This window comes from Loxodonta africana, chromosome 1, assembly GCF_030014295.1.
Source record: "Loxodonta africana isolate mLoxAfr1 chromosome 1, mLoxAfr1.hap2, whole genome shotgun sequence".
In the NCBI taxonomy this organism is placed as follows: Eukaryota; Metazoa; Chordata; class Mammalia; order Proboscidea; family Elephantidae; genus Loxodonta; species Loxodonta africana.
Window position 1 is genome coordinate 52,304,581 of NC_087342.1, and position 22,624 is coordinate 52,327,204.

The following is a 22,624-nucleotide window of genomic DNA, read 5'->3' on the forward strand; positions in this document are numbered from 1 at the left end:
GGTGAGAGGTGAGGCTCTGGGTGATCTCATTTTTAGTACTTTTCTACAATTTTGTCAGAATGAGAAGTATAAGGAAGCTGGTTGGTTGGTCCCACTTTGACTATAAAAGTAGTGAAAGAGATGAGCTCAGGGCTTCAGACTCACAGTGCCACATAAATGACCACGAAACTGCCACTTGGATCCTGAAAGAAAGCTGTATTTCTTGTTAACAGAGCTAATAAATTGCCAAAAATCAAACCCAGAGTCTTATGAGTGGCTGGATTACAACACCAATTGGATTCCCACCCTCAAATGGTGTCAGAAGTTAAAGTGACAGCATTGATTGGGAAGAAATGGGATCTGAGACTTGGGTTGGGGACATATGGGCAAATAATCAGGAAGCAGGGTACAAGGAGCCTCTAAATTCCATTGAATCACTCCTGCCAATAGAACCAGCTTTCTCACTCCCATCTGAAGAGATTACTCCCATTTTTGCCTGCTAAGCCACCCTCTCCAGTAAAACCATTAGCCCCTCTACCCCAATCTGATAACATTAACCCAGATTTGTCTGAAGAGCCTACGTCTGAGATATCACCTGGGGTGGCATCTGAGTCATTGCCTGGGGCATCACCTGAGGCAGATGACTTACAAGACATTGCTGAATGTTCTTAGAACAAATCACCTCCATCCATTTCTCCTTCTAGACCTGTAACTAGACTTATGACCCAGCGAGCCCCAAAAGGTGAAGTATAAAATGTGACCCAGGAGAGGGAGGTACGCTATACTCTAGAAGAACTGCTTGTCTTTTCTAATATGTACAGAAATCTGAGGATGTGGGAAAATGTGCAAGGAACATAAAGTTGGATCAGTCTGAGTTTATTGATATGGATTCATTAAGCACAGATTCTTCATTTAATACTTCAGATTGAAAGGTTAGGAAAGGATCTAATAGTTTATTTGGTTGGGTCACTGAAGCATGGCTTATGCGGTGGCCCACACTAAATCAAGTTGAAGTACCAGAACTGCCTTGCTATACTGTAGAAGAAGGTATCCAAAGGCTTAGGAAAACTGGCATGTCAAAGTGAATTTATCAGGTCAGACCCACAGACCTTCATATGGAGTGCCCAGAGGATACACCTTTTACCACAATGGTGAGGAGTAAATTTGTGAAGGGAGCCCCAGCATCCTTGAAGACTGCTGTGATTGCTAGTTGATGTAAGTCATATTTGACAGTGGGAACTACCCCAACTGAATTAAGACACTTAACTACAATGTGGCTTGTTGGACCCCATAATGGTTAGGGCCCAAGTGGCAGCACTCAATTGACAAAGACAGGATGGGTATGGTTATTGTAATGTACAGCAGAATCAAAGCGGTAATCAGAATAGTCTGACTCATACTGACTTATGGCTTTGGCTACTTAGACATGGTGTCCCTAGGAGTGAAATAGATAGAAATTCTGCCAAATACTTACTTTATCTGTACAAGTGGAAGAATTCTAGATCAAGTGAATGGCAGTCTAACTTAAATCACCAGAATAGAGAGTCACAGCCCCACAACAATTTCCAGACTTGAGCCAGTTTACAGACCCACAGTGCCTGGAATAAAGGGGAAGCCAGGTCCTCTTGAGAAAGGACTCCAATACACTGCCAAAAATTTATGCTGTTAATCTTTCTCCCAGCCTTCCCCAAAGGGATCTACGGCCCTTTAAGAGGGTGAGGATGACTGTTAATGGAGGAAGAGGAAATAATCAGACTTTTTGGAGATTACTGGATACTGGCTCTGAACTGACACTAATTCCAGGAGACCCAAAATGTCACTGTGGTCCACCAGTCAGAGTGGGGGCATATGGAGGTCAGATTATTAATGGAGTCTTAGCTCTGGTTCATCTCACGGTGGCTTCAATGGGTGCCCAAACCCATCCTGTAGTGATTTCCCCAGTTCCAGAATGCTTGATTAGAACAGACATACTCAGCAACTGGCAGAACCCCCACATTGGATCCCTGACAAGTGGAGTTAGGCTATTATGGTAGGAAAAGTCAACTGGAAGCCATTAGAACTGCTCCTACCTAGGAAAATAGTAAGCGAAACACAATACCACATTCCAGGAGGAATTACGGAGATTACTGTCACCATCAAGGACTTTAGGGATGAAGGGGTGGTGAATCCCACCACATTTCCATTCGACTCACATATTTGGCTTATGCAAAAAACAGATGGATCTTGGAGAATGACAGTGGACTACTGTAAACTTAACCAGGTGGTGACTCCAATTGCAGCTACTGTTCCAGATGTGGTTTCATTGCTTGAGCTAATTAATACACCTCCTGGTACCTGGTATGCAGCTATTGATCTAGTCAATGCATTTTCCTCTGGAACACCAGAAGCAGTTTGACCTCAGCTGGCAAGGTCAGCAATACACCTTCAGTTCCTACTTCACACATATATTAACTCTCCAGCCCTCTGTCATAATTTAGCCTGCAGGGACCTTGATCACCTTTCCCTTCCACAAGGTGTCACACTGGTCCATCACATTGATGACCTTGTGCTAGTTGGACTTAGTAAGGAAGAAGTGTCAATGACGTTGGATTTAATGGCAAAATGTTTGCATGCTAGAGGGTGGGAAACTAACCTGACGAAAATTCAGGTACCTTCACCTCAGTGAAATTTCTAGGAATCTGGTGGTGTGGAGCATGTCAAGATAGTCCTTCTAAAGTGAAGGATAAATTGTTACGTCTGGCCCCTCCTACAATTAAAAAGGAGGCAAAGAACCACAACCAGCTCAGGTGCTTGCTGAGAGCAAAGGGAAAACAGAATAGGTGGTGGAAGATGGTAGTTCTAAATACTAGTTACAACCATGTGACCAGTTGCAGAAATGAGGACTGTAATTGTTAGGAGTATTCCTTCCTTGCATGCATGCATCAAGTATTTTTGTCTTCTTCACTCATAAAATATAAGATGTGAATGGACCTAGTGTATTTTCAGTTGCATGCATGTTAGTTGTATCACGTTAGGCGCCAAGTATGACTTTGTCTTTATTTAAAGATTGTGTATGGTTTAAAGAAATGTCAAGTCATACACAGTGCCAACAGGTGCCAAGTTGACAAGGGGTTGACTGTGGTGGTTAAGGTTGTGTGTCAACTTGGCTGGGCCATGATTCTCAGTGGTTTGGCAGTTATGTAATGATGTATTTTGGCAGTTATGTAATGATGCAGTGGTCCTCCATTTTGTGATGTAATCACCTCCTTGATGTGATCTGATGTGAGGGCAGTTTCCTTGGGGGTCTGGCCTGCATTCAACATATATGGACATTCTGGCAAATCTCACTGGCTTTTGATCATTCTGCATCCTGCATCTGGCTTGTCATCACCTAATCTCTGGTTCTTGGGACTTGAGCCAGCAGCCTGCTATTTTACTTGCTGATCTTGGATTTACCAGCCTCCACAGCCCATGAGCAAGCAGTCTGCCGTCTGACCTGACAATCTTGGGTCTATCAGCCCTTGCAGCTACATGAGTCAGGAGAAGCCTCCAGCCTGACACCTGACCCAAAGACATGGAACTTGCCAGATTCTACAACCTCATGAGCCAGTTCTTGACATCTCTCTCTCTTTCTATATATATATATATATATATATATGTATGTGTGTGTATATATGTATATACACATACGTATGTGTATGTATATCTGTCTGTCTGTCTATCTATCACTGGTTTTGCTGCTCTAGAGAACCCAGCCTAAGATACCACTGAAGAGCCATTCCCTGGAGCTGGAAGCACTGCTAGTCCCCCAAAACATGAGGCTGTAGGAAGGTGGATACCTGAATAAATCAGGGCTCTGTATGAAGGTGGGAATTTGGAAACCTTATGTTGGAATAGGGAATACAAAATGAGAATCTCACCCTCTGTTCAAGAGAGAATTAAACTGAACCAGTTGAGAATTTCTCTGGGCCAATGGTTCTCAAAATGTGGTACCTGGATTAGCAGCATCAGTATCACCTAGGAACATTTTAGAAAAGAAATCCTCAGCTCCCACCCCAGACCTCTTGAACCAAATTCTAGGGGAGGCGCCCAGGAATCAGTGTTCTAACAAGCCTCCCAGGTGATTCTGATGCACCCTAAAGTTTGAGAACCATTGCCCTATTCCAGTGATTCTCAATCGAAGGTAGTTCTGCATTGTATCTGGCGATCTCTGAAGACATTTCTGGCTGTCACAACTGGGGAGTGGGTGCTACTGGTAGGGGGTAGAGGTCAGTACAATGCACAGGACAGCCCTCCAGAGCAAAGAATTAGCTAGCCGAAGACGTCAATAGCGCCAAGGTTGAGAAACCTTGCACTATGCTATTAGGCAGAGGAAGCATGTCACAAGGGCTGCTGCCCACCTGGCTCTCCATATTAGATTTAGGTCTTTGAGTCTAGTTAGCCCAAGGATTAGCATCTCCTAAGCATCCTCACTCTCAGGGGGGCACTGGGGGCTCAGTGGTAGAATTCTCACTTTTCATGTGGGAGACCCGGGTTCGATTCCAGGCCAATGTACCTCATGCACAGTTACCACCCGTTTGTCAGTGGAGTTTTACAAGTTGCTATGATGCTGAATTAGGCTTCAGCTGAGCTTCCCAACTACGACAGATTAGGAAGAAAGGCTGGTGATCTACTTCCAAAAGTCAGCCAAAGAAAACCCTATGAATCATAATGGAACACTGTCCCATCCCCAACTGATCACAGGGATAGCGCACGACCAGGAAGCTTCTGTTCCATTGTGTGTGGGGTCGCACGAGTTGGGGGCCGACTCGATGGCAGCTAACAACAATAACAACAAGCACTTGCACAGCAGCAGAGAGCTCAAATTCCCTTTGCCCACAGTCTGACCAAGTCTCCTTCTAAGCAAGAATTCTCTGGGCCTTCAAAATTGTCAGCTCAGTCTCAGGGTTTCATTAGATCCTTCCACGGCAAAGCAATAAAACAGGGCACAGAGTTTATCTTCAGGACCAAACTTGACATATTTTATAAAGTCAACAGTTAATATACGCATTGACATTTTACAACTGGCTTTTATGGGGGACCAATTCCTCTATTGCAGAAGGTCAACAGGCTATTTTGACCAAGCAAATATTTTCTATCCTTAGGGATCTTTCTGTTCAAGTGAGACAAGTGAGTCCCCACTGTCTTCTGCTGCCACATCTAGCTCTCTGTCAGAAGCCCAAGGGTCAGGACATAGAGGAGTAAGATCAAACAGCCAGTTCCAAACTACATTTCCTACACAAGGTATAGGCAAGACATCTGGCATTGCTTGCAAATAGAATTTCTCCCTGTTATGGATTAAATTGTGTTCCCCCAAAATATGTGTTGTAAATCCTAACCCCTATACATGTGAATGTAATTCTCTCTGGGAATAGGAATTTCCATGTTATGTTAATGAGGCTATATCTGTGTAGGGTGTGTCTTAAGACAATCACTTTTGAGATCTAAAAGGAACAGTTTAGGCACAGAAGCCAGCAAGGACAAACTGGGGATGATTGATGCCATGTGGAGATCACCAAGGAACTGAGGAACAGAAGCTGAGAAGGACAAGGACCTTCCTGCAGAGCCAACAGAGAGAGAAAGCCTTCCCCTAGAGCCAGTGGCCTGAGTTCAGACTTCTAGCCTCCTGAGAAAATAAATTTGTGTGTTAAAGCCACTCGTGATACTTCTATTACAGCAGCACTAAGAAACTAAGACTCACCATTAGAATTTAATGTTAGAGGGAAGCAGCGAATCACAGTAGCTAAGGCCATAGTCAGTTCAGCTCAGGCCTACCTTCTATTAAGCCTACTCTCAAATATCTATCTTATGTGCAGCTTGTTCTACTATGATAATTACACGAGCCCTCTGACACTTATTTAATATACCACACTGTCAGGAATGGATGTGCTGGTCAAGTTTATTTACATTGCATTCAATCATGTCAATCACATTTAAGTTCCTGGAAGTTTGTATTTACAAACAGAATCCAGTACATTTTTAGGAGTATACATTCCTGGGAGAATCCTTTTTTTTTTTTTCTCCTCTGCAAAACCAAAAATGGAAATAGAATGATAGGATACCAAGCAGCTGAATGAACACCTTGCCTCACTCTGGGGTCTTCTCTGGGATTTCCGAGTGAACTGTATCCAGAGGTTGCCAGTGGCAGTTCATGAGGGAGTTGTAGAGTTCTTCGCTCTTCACCATAAACTCCTTGTTTAATGTCTCAATACTGACGTGAAGATTTGGGTCTGCAGAAGTCAATAATGCATACGGACAAAAAATAGAGTTTTACAGGACACATATCAGAAATGGTTTAAAATTAGAGAGGGTTTTTTTTTTTCCTCACATTAGTAGGAAGCATTGCAGACATTAAATGTTAAATGTTTTAAATTGTGTGTCTCCCTTCAATTAGACTTGAAATTTGAAATTTAAGCTGAAAAAGTAGTACCACTAGCCTCAAGAAACAACCTGTAAATGGGGGAGGAGGTGGAAATAAAGGAACAGAGTCAAGAAACGCTTTGGAAATGAAATGGACAAAACCTGGAGAGAGCCTCAATATGGGGAGAAAGAGACAAGGAGGGTCAAGGATGAGCCCTGCGTTTCTGGCAAACACACCTGGGTGGATTCAGTGCCCAACGCTGAGCCAGGACCAAGTCAGACCAAAAGTAAAACACGCTGCTTTACCTGCTTAGTTAACACATCAGTGTAAGTGAATAAATTATATGTAGCAAGTAATTTAGAAATAGAGGAGAACCTGGCCTGCCTTCTCTGGAACCTGAAACTCCGTAATAAGGAGGTGGCATTATGTTACACAAAGGCATGAGACCTGGATTTTCATTCCAAGGTTGCCACATTTCCAGAGGTTTCCATGTTTGTCAAGGTTAATGACTTTTTAAATGCAATCAATTTTTTCTCTCCTTCTAGCAAAGGTCATTGAAAAAGCCCTTTCTGTCTCCTTTGTAATTTTTGCAAGCCTTAGCTCATTCCAGACTGTCATTTACTTCCTAATACTCACATAAGCCAGTTGCTGTTGGGTCGAATCTGACTCATGGTGACCCCATTTATGTCAGAGAAGAACTCTGTCCGCAGGGTTTTCAGTGGCTGATTTTTTGGAAGTCAATCACCACGCCTTTCTCCTAAGGCACCCCTAAGTGAATTGGAACCTCCAACCTTTCGGTTAGCAGCCAAGCACATTAACTATTTGAACCACTCAGGTTCATCTATTCACTTGTGTTTGTATGCTGGTCAGTCTTCTATCATTTTAGAACTGAGATCATCAAAAAGTCCCTGGACATCATAACTTTCATGAGCTACTTCCAACTTTGCTTCATTGGAGGCATTTGTGACTGTTTTGTCTGATTCTTGTGCTTTACAGTGCTCCACCCCTCTTGAGCTTCTGGTCATAAAATTGAACGCTGCTGTTTTTTTCCTGGAGCCCTGGTGGCCTAGTGGTTAAAAAGCTTAGCTGCTAAGCAAAAGGTCAGCAGTTCGAATCTACCAGCCGCTCCTTGTGAACCCCTGTGGGGCAGTTCCACTCTGTCCTACGGGGTTGCTGAGTCATAATTGACTCGACAGCAACGGATCGTGGGTTATTTTTTTCCTGAGCTTTCTGAAGTTTTCTTTCCTAAAGTCATGCCCCAGCGTCCTTTACTGTTACAGGCATTTGTTTAAGAGCCCCTGATTCAGATGGTTCAAGGTGGGGAAGCAGCGTCGGCCACATGCTCATGAGTACCCTCTATCCTCTAACTTGTGGCCTGGAAAACAGTACATTCTGGTCAGCTATGTAGATCCGATTGTATGATCAAGGTCCTTCCCGGGATGTTAGCCATGCACTGTAATAAACCAAAAAACCAAACCAAACCCGTTATCATCGAGTCAGTTCCAAATCACAGTGACTCTATAGGACAGAGTAGAACTGCTCCATAGCATTTCCAAGGCTGTAAATCTTTACATAAGCAGACTGCCATGTCTTTGTCCCATTGAGCAGCTAGTAGGTTGGGACTGCCAACCTTTTGGTTAGCAGCAGAGTGCTTTAACCACTGTACCACCAGGGCTCCTTGAACTGAAATAAATGCCTATAAAACACAAACTAAGGGCATTATCCCTAAACCTGTGGGCCTTCTAGACCTATGCTGTCAAATACAGTAGCCACCAGCTACACACGGCTATTGAGCATTTGAAATGCTGCTGCTGGTCCACACTGAGATGGGCTGTAAGTGGAAAATACACACTTGAATTTCAAAGACTTGGTATATAAAAAAGAATGCAAAAATCTCCTTGATAGTTTTTTAATATTGATTACTTGCTGAAATGACATTTTGGATATATTAGGTTAAATAAAGTATATCATTAAAATTAACTTCACCTGTTTCTTTATGTAATTTGGCTACTAAAAAAACCCATCTCGATGGATTTGGGGCTCCATCACATTTTTACTGGACACTGCTGCTCTGGATGTGTAATTAGCTAAAACAGGAATAGCTGTTACGTGTCAGACACAATTAAAACATTAAGAGAACTTTAGGTGTGTCATCCTCACACTTCCTATGACGTAGGTTCTACTGTCATCTCCATTTTACAGACAGGAAAACCGATACACTGAGAGATGAAGCAATTTGTCTGGAAACACAGAGCTCGTAAGTGGGATTTGAACCCTGGCAGTCTGTCCAAAAGTACATTCCGATTGTATGTTTTCCTCTGTTATTTTTATACACTGTCTGTATAATGGATGGAGGCAGGAAGGCTGCACTCATACTTGAACCAGAATGAAATCCCCCTGAGAACTAGAATAGCAGCTGCCATCAAGTCAGAAGTGATTCATGGCAACTCCATACATATCAGAGTAGAACTGAGCTCTATTGGATTTGCAATGGTTGATTTTTCAAAAGTAGATAACCAGGTCTTTCTTCCAAGGGGCCTCTGGATAGACTCAAACCTCCAACCTTTCAGTTAGCAGCTGAGCTTGTTGACTGTTTTTGCTGCCCAGGGGTTTTGAGAGCTGGAATAAACCCCCTTTATTCATATTTATATCAAAGTACTAACACTAGAACTGCCAAGCAGCGTTTAAAGAAGATGTCTTTTATTTTGGCCCTTTCCTTTTTTTGAAGGAGTGCATTTATTGCTATAAATTGACCTTGAGCACTGCTTTTGCAGTGTCCCAAAGGTTCTGGTAGGATGTGTTTTCATCCTCATTTGATCCTGCGAATTTCTTTATTCTGTCCTTAATTTCTTCTAACCCAGAAGTTTTTGAGCAAGGTGTTGTCCAGTTTCCGTGTATTTGATTTCTTTTCCCTACTTTTGCTGTTATTGATTTCTACTTTTATGGCTTTATGGTCAGAAAAGATGCTTTGTAATATTTTGATGTTTTGGATTCTGTTGAAAGGCTTGCTTTGTGGCCAGTATGCGGTCTATTCTGGAGAACGTTCCATGTCCTTTGGAAAAGAAAGTATACTTGTCTGCTGTTGGGTGGAGTGTTCTGTATACGTCTATGAGATCAAGTTGGTTGACTATGGCATTCAGATCTTTGCCTTTATTGAGCTTCTTTCTGGATGTTCTGTCCTTCACTGAAAAAGTGCTGTGTCGAAGTCTCCTAATATTGTGGCGCTGTCTATTTCTCTTCAATGCTGTTACAGTTTGTTTTATGTATTTTGGAGCTCTGTTGTCGGGTGCAAAAATATTATGCTTATGTCCTCTGGATGTACTGACCCTTTAATCATTATATAGTGTCCTTCCTTCTCCTTCGTGGTGGATTTTGCTTTAAAGTCTATTTTGTCAGAGATTAATATTGCCACTCTTGCTCTTTTTTGATTGTTGTTCGCTTGATATACTTTTTTCTATCCTTTGAGTTTTAGTTTGTTTGTGTCTTTAAGTCTAAGGCGTATCTCTTGTAGGCAGCATATATATGGATCACGTTTTTTTAATCCCTTCTGCCACTCTCTCTTGATGCACTTAGTCTATTTACATTCAGTATAATTATTGATAGGAATGAATTTAGTGCTGTCATTTTGATGTATTTTTTTTGTGTGTTGTTGACAGTTTCTTTCTTCCACTTAATTTTCTGTGCTGAGTCATTTTCCTTTACATATTTTCTTTTCATCTCTTTCATTGTTGTTGATTTTGTATTTCCTGAGTCTTCATGTTTTTCTTTTTATGTGCAGGACTGTTAGTTTCCTTTGTGGCTACCTTAATATTTACCCCTACTTTCCTAAATTTAAACCAATCTTTTATTTCTTTTCATATTGCCTTGACTTCCTCTTCATGAAAGATCTATGACTACATTTTTTAGTCCCTCTTTTTGTTTTAATGTTGTCATCTTTTACATATTGGCATCTCTGTTTCCCTATTTTCAGTGTTTTAGCTTTGATTTATTTTTGTGACTTCCCTATCTGGGTTGATATCTGGTTGTTCTGTCCTGTGTTCTAGTCTTGGGTTGTTATCTGATGTTACTGATTTTCTAACTGGAGGAGTCCCTTTAGTATTTCTTGTAATTTTGGTTTGGTTTTTACAGATTCCCTAAACTTCTGTTTATCTGCAAATGTACTAATTTTGCCATCATACTGGAGAGATAGTTTTGCTGGATATATAATTCTTGGCTGGCAATTTTTTTTCCTTCCAGGCTTTATATATGTCACCCCATTGCCTCCTTGCCTGCATGGTTTCTGCTGAGTAGTCAGAGCTTAGTCTTATTGATTCTCCTTTGCAGGTGACTTTTCATTTATCCCTGGCACTTTTAAAATTATCTCTTTATCTTTGGTTTTGGAAAGTTTGATTACAGTATGTCTTGGTGACTTTATTTTGGGATCTACCTTGTGTGGGGTTTGGTGAGCTTCTTGGATAGATACGTTCTCATCTTTCATGGTATCAGGGAAGTTTTCTGCCAATAAATCTTCAACTATTCTCTCTGTATTGTTACTCCTCCCCTCCCCCCATTCTGGTAATCCAACACTCCCTCCCTCTATTCTGATAATCCAATCACTTGGAGGTTATTTCTCTTGATAGAATCCCACATAATTCTTACGGTTTCTTCATTTTTTTAAATTCTTTTACCCAATTTTTCCTCAGATGAGTTGGTGTCAAGTGCTTTATCTTCAATCTCGTTAATTCTGACTTCCATTTCCTCTGCTCTGCTCCTATGACTTTCTATTGAGCTGTCTAATTCTGATATTTTATTGTTAATCTTTTGGATTTCTGTTTGCTGTCTATAGATTCTTGTAACCTGCTGAATTTGTCATTATACTCTTGTATAACCTTAAGTTCTTCTATTGCGTTGTCTATCTGTTCCTCGGCTTGTTCTGTGTTTTGCCTGATCTTCCTGGTCTCTTGGAACAGTTCTGTATATTAGTCTTTTGAGTTCTACCTCTGGTAATTCTAGGTAATTATCTTCCTCTGGAAGGTTTCTTGATTCTTTGTTTTGGTGGCTTGCCAAAGCCATCATGGTATGCCTCTTTATGTGATTTCATATTGACTGTTGTCTCTGAGCCATCAATAAGTTATTATATTTATTTGTTTGCTGTGTCCTAACTTCTTGTTTTATTGTTTTGATATGCCCAAATAGGCTGGTTGTGTAAGGCAGTTTGATTATTGGTGTCTTTTAAGTTCTCACATCCCATCTCCAGGTGGTTAGAACTGTTACTAGGTATGTGAGCCCAGGAGTTCATTTACTTTTCTTGTGTGGATTCAGCTCAAGTGTCCAAGTCATCAGTGACCAAATGTGTGGTACAGGCTCTCACCTACTGCCGCAGATGGGGCGGGGTGATTGGAGTAGGCACAGGTATCTGGTTGCAGTAGGAGGTCATGTGCTGATCAAAGCAGGGGGCTGGCTGCTTCTTCTGAGTGTCTGGGTGGAAGGCGTGTCCCTGTTTCCTACAGCACATGCATAGGTGAGTTTTGTAGCTGGACTGTGGGCACCCAATGCTGCTGGTTGTAAGGTCTGGGAGTCACCACTTATTCTTGGACCCCTGTGGAGTGGATGGAGCCACCAGTTCTCAGGCCCCTGATGTGGGTAGGTGAAGACCCTGCTTAATGGGGAGGGTGGTATCAAATGTCACAAATCTGGCACTCCCCCTTATGGCAGATACAGATGAAAATAGGTATCAGCTACATACCCTGTTGTACTGTGCTAATGAGGGCCTATGCTGTTAAAATGGGCCCACACAGGTCCATGCAGAGGTGAAGGGCATTCAAAGTCCATGGAACTCTTATGCCTGTGCCTAGGCAAAGGGGTTGTGCCTGCCCTGAGTTCCTGGCTTAGGGGAGCTGGCAGGTAATTTTTTCCTGTTTGTTAATTTGTTCCATCTCCAATGTTGGGAGAATAGTGCAGAGCATGCAACAGGTCCTACTTCTGGCCCAGGGAGCACAGCAATCGCTGAAGCAGGACTGGAACATAGAGCAGAGTGGGGAGGGGCCAGGAAAATTAGACAGAGGTACTTTCCAAAAGAGTTTTTTTTTTTTTTTATTCGCACGGTAGTCTAGACTTTTGTGTTTCCCTTTCACCATTTCTCACTGCTTCTCCAGGGCTTGGTCTCTCCTGATGTGGAAAAGCGCCACTGCTTGCCTTAGCACTCATGCCAGCCGATTCAGCCTGCAGGGTGCCAGTTCTGGCCAGGCCAGGTCTGGCAACTTCTCGCTGCTTCTGAACTGTCTCTCCCTCCCTCTGCTGCTCAGTCTGATTCCTCAACTTTGTTTTTGATGTTCAGGGCTCCTAGATTGTCAAATATAATTGATTCACTTGTTTTTTCAGGCCTTGTTGTATAAGGGACCACAAGAAGCATTTGACTACCCTGCCATCTAGGCCCCACCCTTAGAAGATGTCTTTCAAACATCAATTTCATTTCATTTAATAATGAATACTTACTAATATGCCAGACTCTGTATTCATCACTGTGGCTACAAAGACTAATACTGCTCCCTTCTTCAGTAAAATCACAAAGACAGTTGGGGGATCTGTCTGGGGCAGGAGGTAGACAGACAGTGTGATAACAAACAGGCATAGGTGTTCTCTGTGTTCCTCCTCTATTTCTCTTTCTCATAACTTAAACATTAAAAAAATAAAGGAAAGCAAAACTTTTTCTTCTCTTCCTTAAATAAGGCACATTCAGAAAGATGCAGACAAACATCGTTCTTTTCAAAATACATCAAGGACCACAGGCAGACGTGTGGGCCTAACACTGTGGGTGGGCCTGTGAGAGCCCCCGGGAGCCAATGACCCTGTAGGAAGCTGGAAGCCAAGACCTCTACAATCTTCCTTTCCCCCTTAAAAAACAAAATCACCCTTAAAAAAAAAAAAAAAAAAGCACCATTAATCCTTAAGTCTAAAGTTATAGAGAAAACGGACCTTAAAAACAACTTACTGTCTTTCTATTGTTAGGGAATGTCCCCATTTCTCAGTCCTTCAGAAAGACCCAGAGTAGCAGTTTAGCTGAAGCTGTTCCCATAGAAGCTGTTTCCAAAAATAGGACAAATTGCTGAAGAGACTGGCTTAGGCAATCTACACTGGAATTTTCCAGTTGGATCTCTCAGTCTCTAGCAAGTTGAGTGAATGAACAGCTTAGAAATAAGGTTACGTTCTGTTTTCAACCTCTGTAGCACAGGGCTTACATTACCTTCTAATGGGTCTTCATCTTGGTTTTCAGCCAGAGCTGTGGTTCCCTGAAACAAGATCAGTTCTGTAAGAAAAAACAATTTTACTAGTAAAAAGCTTAAGATCACCACATGCTTTTTTAGAAAAATCTAGTTCTCAAAAATAATATCTAAAACACTAAGCTCCCTTTCACTCAAATGTGTTATGAATTTTGATTAAAAAAATCTTTAAATGGATATGACAACTATGAAATGGGTGAACAGAGTCAATAGAAGAAGTCACAAAGGAGAAGCAAGCCCAACAAAGGCCTCTGGCCTCCCAGAAGCTTCTAGAAACTAACTGGCATCCTAGGGAGCCAGGCTAGGACCCAGACACCAGGGACCCTGGAATCCAGACCCATAGCCTCTCTACCAGGTGCCCCACCCTCTGCCTGGAGCGATGCCTTTCCTTCCAGGAGACGATCTGCCAATTCTATAGGAGCGCATTCTCCTCATGGTCTTCTAATCATACCCCAGCCCCATGTCTCACCCAAGGACCAGTACAATAGATGCTTAAGGAAATGCAGAGGCTACAGAAAAGCAAACCCAATATGTTCTTATATAGTCAGAGAAGTAAATTCCAGAAACACTCCAGGAATAAATCTAAGTTGGTTAACCTAGGCCCTATTGGCTCTCCTGGGGGGAAAAAAAATTTCTTGACTCTTGTCTATCCATATCTATTGAGAACCTATTTTTGTTAAGGGCATAAGGGTGTCCCATGGAACCACACCATCCAGGAAGGACGCTTAGCTCCTGGCACCAGTAAGTTTAATTAAGCCTCTCTTGCTAATAAGAACAAGATTCTATTGAGAGCCAAAGATCCACTCTTTCTCCTTTCCAATCTCTGCGGAATTATGCCCACTCCCCCTCCCCCGTCTGAAATACATCCTGGCTTGGAAAACATGCTATATATTTACCATAAATTTAATCACACCATCTGTATTTTTTCTATTTAGAAATGGCTAGGACAACCAGAATCTGTGCTTAAATGAAGCTTTTCCTATGATACGATGTCCACGTTTCCTCCTTTTCAGTGTATGCTGTGGTGAATGTGGACCCTAAGTTACCAGAGTGAGAACAGAAGCCATCTGGAAATAGAGCATTTTCTCCGGAAGTGACACAAGGGAATTAAAACTCCAGCAGCAGACAGGATAGCCACTCAGCCCACCCCATGTCTGGAACTCCCTGAAGAACTACAGCAGATCTCTTCTCCCCCAGACTGAGATGGAACAGAGCCAAACGAGACACCAGTGCTTTCTGAGGCCCACCTGGGCAGTGTATGCTGCTGGTTTTCCCGTTAGTGGTAGTTTGAAAAAGTTGAGCTGATGGACCTCCAAAACCGGAGAATCATTTTGAAGGCAACCATTTTCTCTAATCATAAGCAAGTTACAAGGACAGGGCACTCGGTGGTGGGGGGGGGGGGGCCTAATCCATTACCTTGGGGGAGATAAGGGCCAAGGACAGGTGCATACCGCTGTGGAGGAAAAGGGGAGGTGAGAATAGGGCTACGGCATCCCATAAAGGACACACTTTAAAAAAAAAATAGGGAAGACTAAAATGAGGAAGTGTGACTAAAAGAGGGGCCACCACAGAGCCTCGCCATGTTTAGTTCTGCTAACCAGTCTCCTAACTGGGAACACATACCAGGGCGGCACAAATGTGGTAACCACAGTCACTCAACAGAGAACATTTATAATTCTATTTCACAAGTGACAAAGTGCAGACTGTGGTAATAATTTGACCAGAGAGTGGGAGACAGATCCAGAATGTGCCAGCAACAATGGGGAGAAGAAAGGAGAGAAGGGTGGCAGGGAAAGTAGAAAGGTGCTATTTCTTAACTTTCTCCTAAACGGAGAGACATGAGATAACTTTCATTTCTGAAGCTGATAATATACTCAAACTTTACTTCCCTATTTAAAGATATAAAGGTAACCACTAGAAGACAGACCACCTCCTAAATAAGAGCAAAAAGGGAAGTATGACAGAAAAAAATAAAGCCTCAGACAATATAGCAAAAAAAAAAACAAAAAACATGATGCAAAAGTGACTTGATAGCAAGTTTATCTGTTAAAACAGTAAAACCCAAATTTAGGTAAAAAAGAAAAAGGAAAGATAGCCAACTAGATATTTTACATAAGAAGCACACCTAAAACAGACATGAAAAATTGAAAATGAAAAGTTGGGATAAAAATATCCAGCAAATGCAAGTTTTAAAAACCAAGGGTCTAGATTCTAAATTCAATTTAAGTGTTAAGGTAAAGACCATCACGAAGAGGGTATCACTGCGGATATGCAGGAAACAAACTAGGGAAAATATTTACAACACTTTGACAGCAAAGTGCTACTTTCCCTAATATCTTAGAAGTCCCTTAGTAGTTCTAGGCTATTAACTAATAGGTTGGCAGTTCAAACCCACCCAGAGGAACCTTGGAAGACAGCCTGGCGATCTGCTTCCCAAAGGTCACCATCTTAAAAACCCTGTGGAGCAGTTCTACACACGGGGTCGCCGTAAGTCAGAATTGACCCAACAGCAACGAACAACAACATAAATCTCTTACATTCAAGAAAGAGAAAGGGGCACAATCCAATAGATGAAAAGGTCACAGAACACAGACAGCCAGTAAACGTTTAAAAAGATATTTGCCCTCGGTAATAGACAAATGCCTTTCTCACTTTGGGGACTGGCTAATTGTACATCAAAAGCACCAAGAAGCAAACACACCCACAATAGTGATGAAAAGTGTAAACTTATGAAGACTTTCTGGCGAGTAAATTGGCAATAAACTCCCCCCCCCCAAAAAAAACCCAGTGCCATCGATTCTGACTCATAGCGACCCTATAGGACAGAATAGAACTGCCCCATAGAGTTTCCAAGGAGCGCCTGGAGGATTCGAACTCCTGACCCTTTGGTTAGCAGCCGTAGCACCTAACCACTATGCCACCAGAGTTTCCAAATTGGCAATAGCTGTTAAAAATTGCAAATGTTATTTCCTTTAACCTAGCGCTTTTGCTTTCAAACATGTATTATTAGCAAAAAAAAAAAAATTTCAATTGCTTGAAGATAGGTAAATGGAAGTTTGTGAAAGCGCTACAACAGATGCCAGTCAATAAGAAAACCAAAACCAAACCCACTGCCGTCGACTGCATTCCAACTCATAGCGAGCTGACAGGACAGAGCAGAACTGCCCCATAGGGTTTCCAAGGACTGGCTGGTGGATTCGAAATGCCAACCTTTTGGTTAGCAGCCGAACTCTTAACCACTGTGACACCAGGGCTCCCAGTTGATAAGAGAGGAGCTAAATCACAACATACCTAAACGCACACTTTTTTAAAGAAAGCTCTCAATACAACATACAAAGAAGAGGAAAGCTAACCAGTAAGTACTGTATAGTCTGTCCATTCTTATCCAAAACATCTCACCTCCCCAGAGACAAAGCCCAGCCATATTGGATTAGCTGGAGTACAGGGGGAAAATCTAGAGGGTGAAGATTCACTTTAACAGGGCTTTCCTGTAGGTTCGGAGGTATTTTGGGGTGTGGGAAGGCTTTCCCTTTCTCCATGGTCTCTTTGAATATAGTTTTTAAAATACATTACTTTAGTCATCAAAATATTTCAAATCTCCTTAAAGTGTGTTAATGTTTGCTGTTATAACCAAACAAAACAAAAAACTACTTCCTGTCCTACTTTCAATGTTTAAGAGTAAAATCTGCTGAAAGATGACAATTATTTTGTTTGTGGAAGTGAGAGTTTATAATTGCTAGCAAGTTACAATTTCTTAAGTCATCTGCTTTATTTACTCTAGTGTTAACAGTACCACTTGCCATCAAGTTGACTCTGACTCATGGCGGCCCTGTGTGTGTCAGGGTAGAACTGTGCTCCACTGGGTTTTCAATGGCTCTATTTTTTGGAAGTAGATCATCAGGCCTTTCTTCCAAGATGCTTCTGGATGGACTCAAACCTCCAAGCTTTCACTTAACAACTGAGTGTTAGCCGTCTGCACTACCCTGGGACTACTGATATTAACATCAAACCAAAACAAAACCCATTGCCACAGGGTCAATTCCAACTCAGCAATCCTACAGGACAGAGCAGGACTGCTCCATAAGGTTTCCAAGGCTGTAATCTTTATGGAAGCAGACTGTCATATCTTTCTCCCACAGAGCAGCTGGTTCCAACCTCTGACCTTTCAGTTAGTAGCCAAGCACTTAACCACTGCACTGCCAGGGCTCCTGGTATTAACATGGGGGGCGGGGGGAACATGGCTGTGGGAATTTGAGGGGACTTGGATGAGTGAAGAAATGAGAATATTTACATACTGGGCACACAAACAGCACAGGATTCATTTCAGCAAGAGATACCTGAGACATAATAACCGACGTTCCAGCTGGGTGTTCTGGGGTCTCCCTCGCAGAAAGAATGTGTCCATTTCCGCCCACGGCGCAGCCATAGCTGTAGCCAGAGAGAGGGTAATTGCCCTGTCCTCCCTCATACCAGTGGCAACAGTGGTAACTTTGGAGTGGCTGGACTCCTCGCTTCACCCTAACGTCAGAGGGGAGATGAGAATGATGAGAAGCCATCAAACTAGGCAGGATGACTCAAAAAATCCGGGGACTTCTTTCCAGGAAGTTTCAAGTAAGGACAATTTTGGCCTTAACTGTTTAATAACACCTATTTTTAAAGTGATATTTTGTAAGTCATCAAAAATAATGTAAGAAACAGAACACTGGGGGCATTCACTTTCATTCAGAGCTGGAAAAAACCCTTACCTTTGCCAGTCCCAGTAGTAATGATTTTGTTGAGCTGTGTCAAAACTTGGAAAACTCTTCTGTCCAGCCATTTATCCAGAACTTTACACAATGAGACGAGGAATCCACAATTTTTGCTCCTGTGAAAAGAATTCCAGCTGCTCTGCTACGAACTCTCAATCCTGGTGAAGTTCTCCCATGACCACCTCAGAGGTAAAAGGTGATTAAACGTATCAGCAATTCCTGCTAGGTAATGAATTGCTTGACTTTCAGGCAATGGGTAAGCTGTGGGTGGGGGCAGGGGTGCATCAGGGTCACCTGGAGGAACTTCTGCAAACTCTTCCTTTCACTTCAAGCGGCCAGCCCCTCCCCACCTGTCAGGCCCAGGAAGCCAGCCAGAACCCAGGCAGGGGACAGAAGGAGGTTGGGTGGTTTCATCACACCCCTGCCATAATAGGTAAGAAAGTCACTTAAAATTTTTCTTATTGTGGTGAAATATATAGTACGTAACAAAAATTTGCCATTTTAAAACCATTTTTGAGGGTACGACTCAGTGACATGAATTACATTCACCTTGTTGTGCTACCATCACCATTGTCCATTTTCAAAAGCTTGTCATCATCCCAAACAGAAACTCTGTACCCCCTTAGGGAGTAACTCCCCATTCTCCTCCCTCCCACCCGCAGTAACCCTCATCTACTTCCTGTCTCTATGAATTTGCCTATTCTAGAAAAGGAAGTCGCTTTTTAATTACTGAAACTGAAGATAAATGTCATGATTTGATGTCCCGTCCCCCCTCCACTTACCTAAGAATAGCTATTGGAACCAACACCATACAAGGGTACTTTCTGATGTTCTAGGGGGCTTTTTTATCCCCTTCAGGTTAAAACCATTATCACAACCAGCTGGAAAAAATCAACAGGTGTGGGAAGAAGTGGTTATCACATTCTCTAAGTTAATGACAGCACCGGGAACATTTTTAAAGAATTGTTTTGTGGTTCAGTATTTTTAAAAAAGAACCATATAGAGAGCAAGATTTCTCAAGCTTCCCATTGCCATCGAGTTGATTCTGACTCATAGCAACCCTATACGACAGAGTACAACTGCCTCGTGTTGTACATAGGATCACCATGAGTCAGAACCAAGGCTTTGAACTGCTTAGTTCAGGTTCGCACCCCTGCTGAGAATCGGCATTTCTAACAAGGTACCTGGCGATGCTGAGGCTGCTGGTTAGGAAATAGGGACCAATCATGAGAACCACTAGTACAGCCAAACCAAACCAAACCCACTGTCGTCGAGTCGATTCCGACTCAAAGCGACCCTATAGGACAGAGTAGAACTGCCCCATAGAGTTTCCAAGGAGTGCCTGGCGGATTCGAACTGCTGACCTCTTGATTAGCAGCCATAGCACCTAACCACTACACCACCAGGGTTTCCACTAGTAGAGCAGTGGGTCTCAAAATTTACTATACATAAGAATCACCTGGAGATCAGACTGAATCAGAATCTACATTTAACAAGATCCACCTAACAACAATCTCAAACTTCAACACTCAGACAAATCACCTGGGATGTCTTTCAATGCAGATTCTGACTAGACGGATTTGGAGTGAAGCCTGAGATCTGGCATTTCTAGCCAGCTCCCACACACTTTAGGTAGCAAGGTCACAAAATGTCAAGACGTAAGAGGACAAATTTTAAGTCTAAATATAGACACTTGAAGAGTTTGGTTATTTCCCTGCAGCTTGTTTTAAAATAACCATTCCACTAAATAGTCAAGTTCTTGATGTATTCTATATTTACCAATAATCTGAATTCAAAATTCAGATTATTGGTAAATATAGAATGTCAGCTGTGGCAGACATTGCTAGGTGCCACCCCGCATTCAGGCTCCTTTTCTTCCTTGATAACAAAACCTCAACTTTATTTGGTGTCAGTAATAAACCCCAAACCCATTGCTATAGTGTTGATTCCTACTCATAGCAATCCTATAGGACAGAGTAGAACTGCCTCATAGGGTTTCCAAAGCTATAATCTTTACAGAAGCGGACTGCCACATGTTTCTCTTGAGGGGAGGTTTGGTGGGGGCTGGGGGGCGGGGGAGCAGCTGTTGGTTTTCAAAATTCAAATTCAGATTTCAATTCAAAATTCAGATTATTCAATCATTCGCCAATTATTTACTGACCCCCTACTATGTGCAAGGAACCCTGGTGGTGTAGTGGTTAAGCATTCGGCTGCTAACCAAAAGGTCGGAAGTTCGAATCCACCAGCTGCTCCCTGGAAACCCTTTGGGGCAGTTCTCCTCTGTTCTGCAGGGTTGCTATGAGTCAGAATTGACCCAACGGCGACAGGTAGCTACATGTACTATGCGCAAGTCCCTGAGCGTCACAAGCGGTTTATGATAGGCTGCTAACCTAAAGATTGGCAGTTCAAACTCACCCAGTGGCACTGTGGAAGGCCTGGCGGTCTGCTTCTGTAAAGATTACAGCCAAGGAAACCCTATGGAGCAGCTCTACTATGCACATGTGGGGTTGCCATGAGTCTGAATTGACTCAACAATAGTGGGTTTTTTTTTTTTTTTCAACTATGTGCAGGAGTCCCTGGGTGGTGCAAACAGTTATCACGCTGGGCTGCTAACTGAAAGGTTCAAGTCCACCCAGAGGGTTTTTGGGTAGAAGTGCCTCAGAAGAAAGGCACGGCAGTCTACTTTCCAAAAATCAGCCCCTGAAAACCTTATGGAGCAGAGTTCTACTCTGACACACATACGGTTACTGTGAGTCAGAACTGACTCGATGTAGCTGGTACTGCTGGTATAGTCTAACATGACTTCTCATGTCTTCAAGGGAATTTTTATTGATTAGCAGCTGTGGCAGACATTGCTAGGTGCCACCCCGCATTCAGGCTCCTTTTCTTCCTTGATAACAAAACCTCAACTTTATTTGGTGTCAGTAATAAACCCCAAACCCATTGCTATAGTGTTGATTCCTACTCATAGCAATCCTATAGGACAGAGTAGAACTGCCTCATAGGGTTTCCAAAGCTATAATCTTTACAGAAGCGGACTGCCACATGTTTCTCTTGAGGGGAGGTTTGGTGGGGGCTGGGGGGCGGGGGAGCAGCTGTTGGTTTTCAAACGCTGCAAGCTTTTAACCACTGCATCTCCAAGGCTACTTTGATGTAACAGGCCCAGCTAAAGGACTACATTTCCCAGCTCCCCCCGCCCTGCAGCTAGAGGTAGCCAAGTGGCCAAAGTCTGACTAATAAGATGTAAACAGAACTGTTCTAAGGGGCTTCAGGAAGACTGCATAAAGGGAGTTTGCTCAGCTAAAGAAGCCTTTTTGTCCTCCACCCTTTCTCCAGTCCTAGTGCTGAGAATACAGATGTGATGGCTGGAGCTAAAATAACTGCAGTTATTTTTTTTATCTTGGACTATGAGGTGACATCAGGAGGAAGTCATGCATGAGATTACTGGATCTGAAAGAGAGAAGGCATCCGAGTACTTGATAATTGTGGAGTCCCTATTATCAGCACTAGATTGCCGCCTCAGACTTCTTTTATTTAAGGAACAGATGTTTTGCTTAACATGATTCCTAACTACTGTAGCGGTTTACACATCAAATAAAACATCAGTTAAGGGACTTAAGATTTAAGCAATCTTTTTGTAAAAACGTAGTTTTTTTTTTCTTCTCCTCATTTTAGGACTGACTTTATTTTGTACAAAGAAAACCAGAATTTTGACTATGAATGAGTGGGAGATGAGGCTGTAGTTGGAAGGGTATGTGGAAGTTGATCACTGATAATGAGGTGATAGGAGGCTAAGGAACGGAAAGGCCCAAGTATCATGTTGAAACCACACAGAAAGATAGCTGGCAAGAGCTGGGGTGCAGAAGACCATCCCCAAGGTTCCACAGATAAAGATGAACACTCAGGGGCTCTGTAGATGACACTGACATAAATATTTCCCTCTCTGAAAGCCCCAAATACAAACTTCTCCTCTCACCTGGATTATTCCGATGAAGCAAGTGAAGCAAGTTTGTATCAGGACAGATGGCATCCAGGGGAAGGAGACCACTATCTCTGCATCTCCTTGGCTCTAAGTACAAATGGGACCAAAGCCCTCTGGGGAGTACAACCTTATGCAACTCCTGAACTCCTACAGCCTAGCAGATAAGCTACCTGCCACATCAAGAAGTATAACTGAACAGGAATAGTCGATTTTCACAGCGCTGCTAACAGAGCCAGTTTTCCCTCTACTGTTTTCTGCTGTTAGCCCAGGATACCCA

At 42.6% G+C, this 22,624-nt stretch overlaps 1 protein-coding gene across 19 annotated transcripts in view; it reads right to left on the reverse strand.

The window, feature by feature from the left end:
• Nucleotides 1–22,624, reverse strand: part of C1H6orf52 (chromosome 1 C6orf52 homolog) — a 56,696-nt gene that overhangs the window by 30,345 nt on the left and 3,727 nt on the right. For 7 of the 19 annotated variants that reach the window (XM_064280553.1, XM_064280556.1, XM_064280545.1 and 4 more), the window contains 5 exons: nucleotides 18,363–18,481; nucleotides 17,955–18,135; nucleotides 15,034–15,070; nucleotides 13,581–13,643; nucleotides 5,974–6,227 (listed from right to left, as the gene is read on the reverse strand). In XM_064280553.1, the coding sequence (XP_064136623.1) occupies nucleotides 6,085–6,227; nucleotides 13,581–13,643; nucleotides 15,034–15,070; nucleotides 17,955–18,135; nucleotides 18,363–18,433 (495 nt within the window). In that variant the 5' untranslated portion in view covers nucleotides 18,434–18,481 and the 3' untranslated portion in view covers nucleotides 5,974–6,084. The other 12 variants (XM_064280573.1, XM_064280550.1, XM_064280541.1 and 9 more) reach the window with 6 other exon arrangements.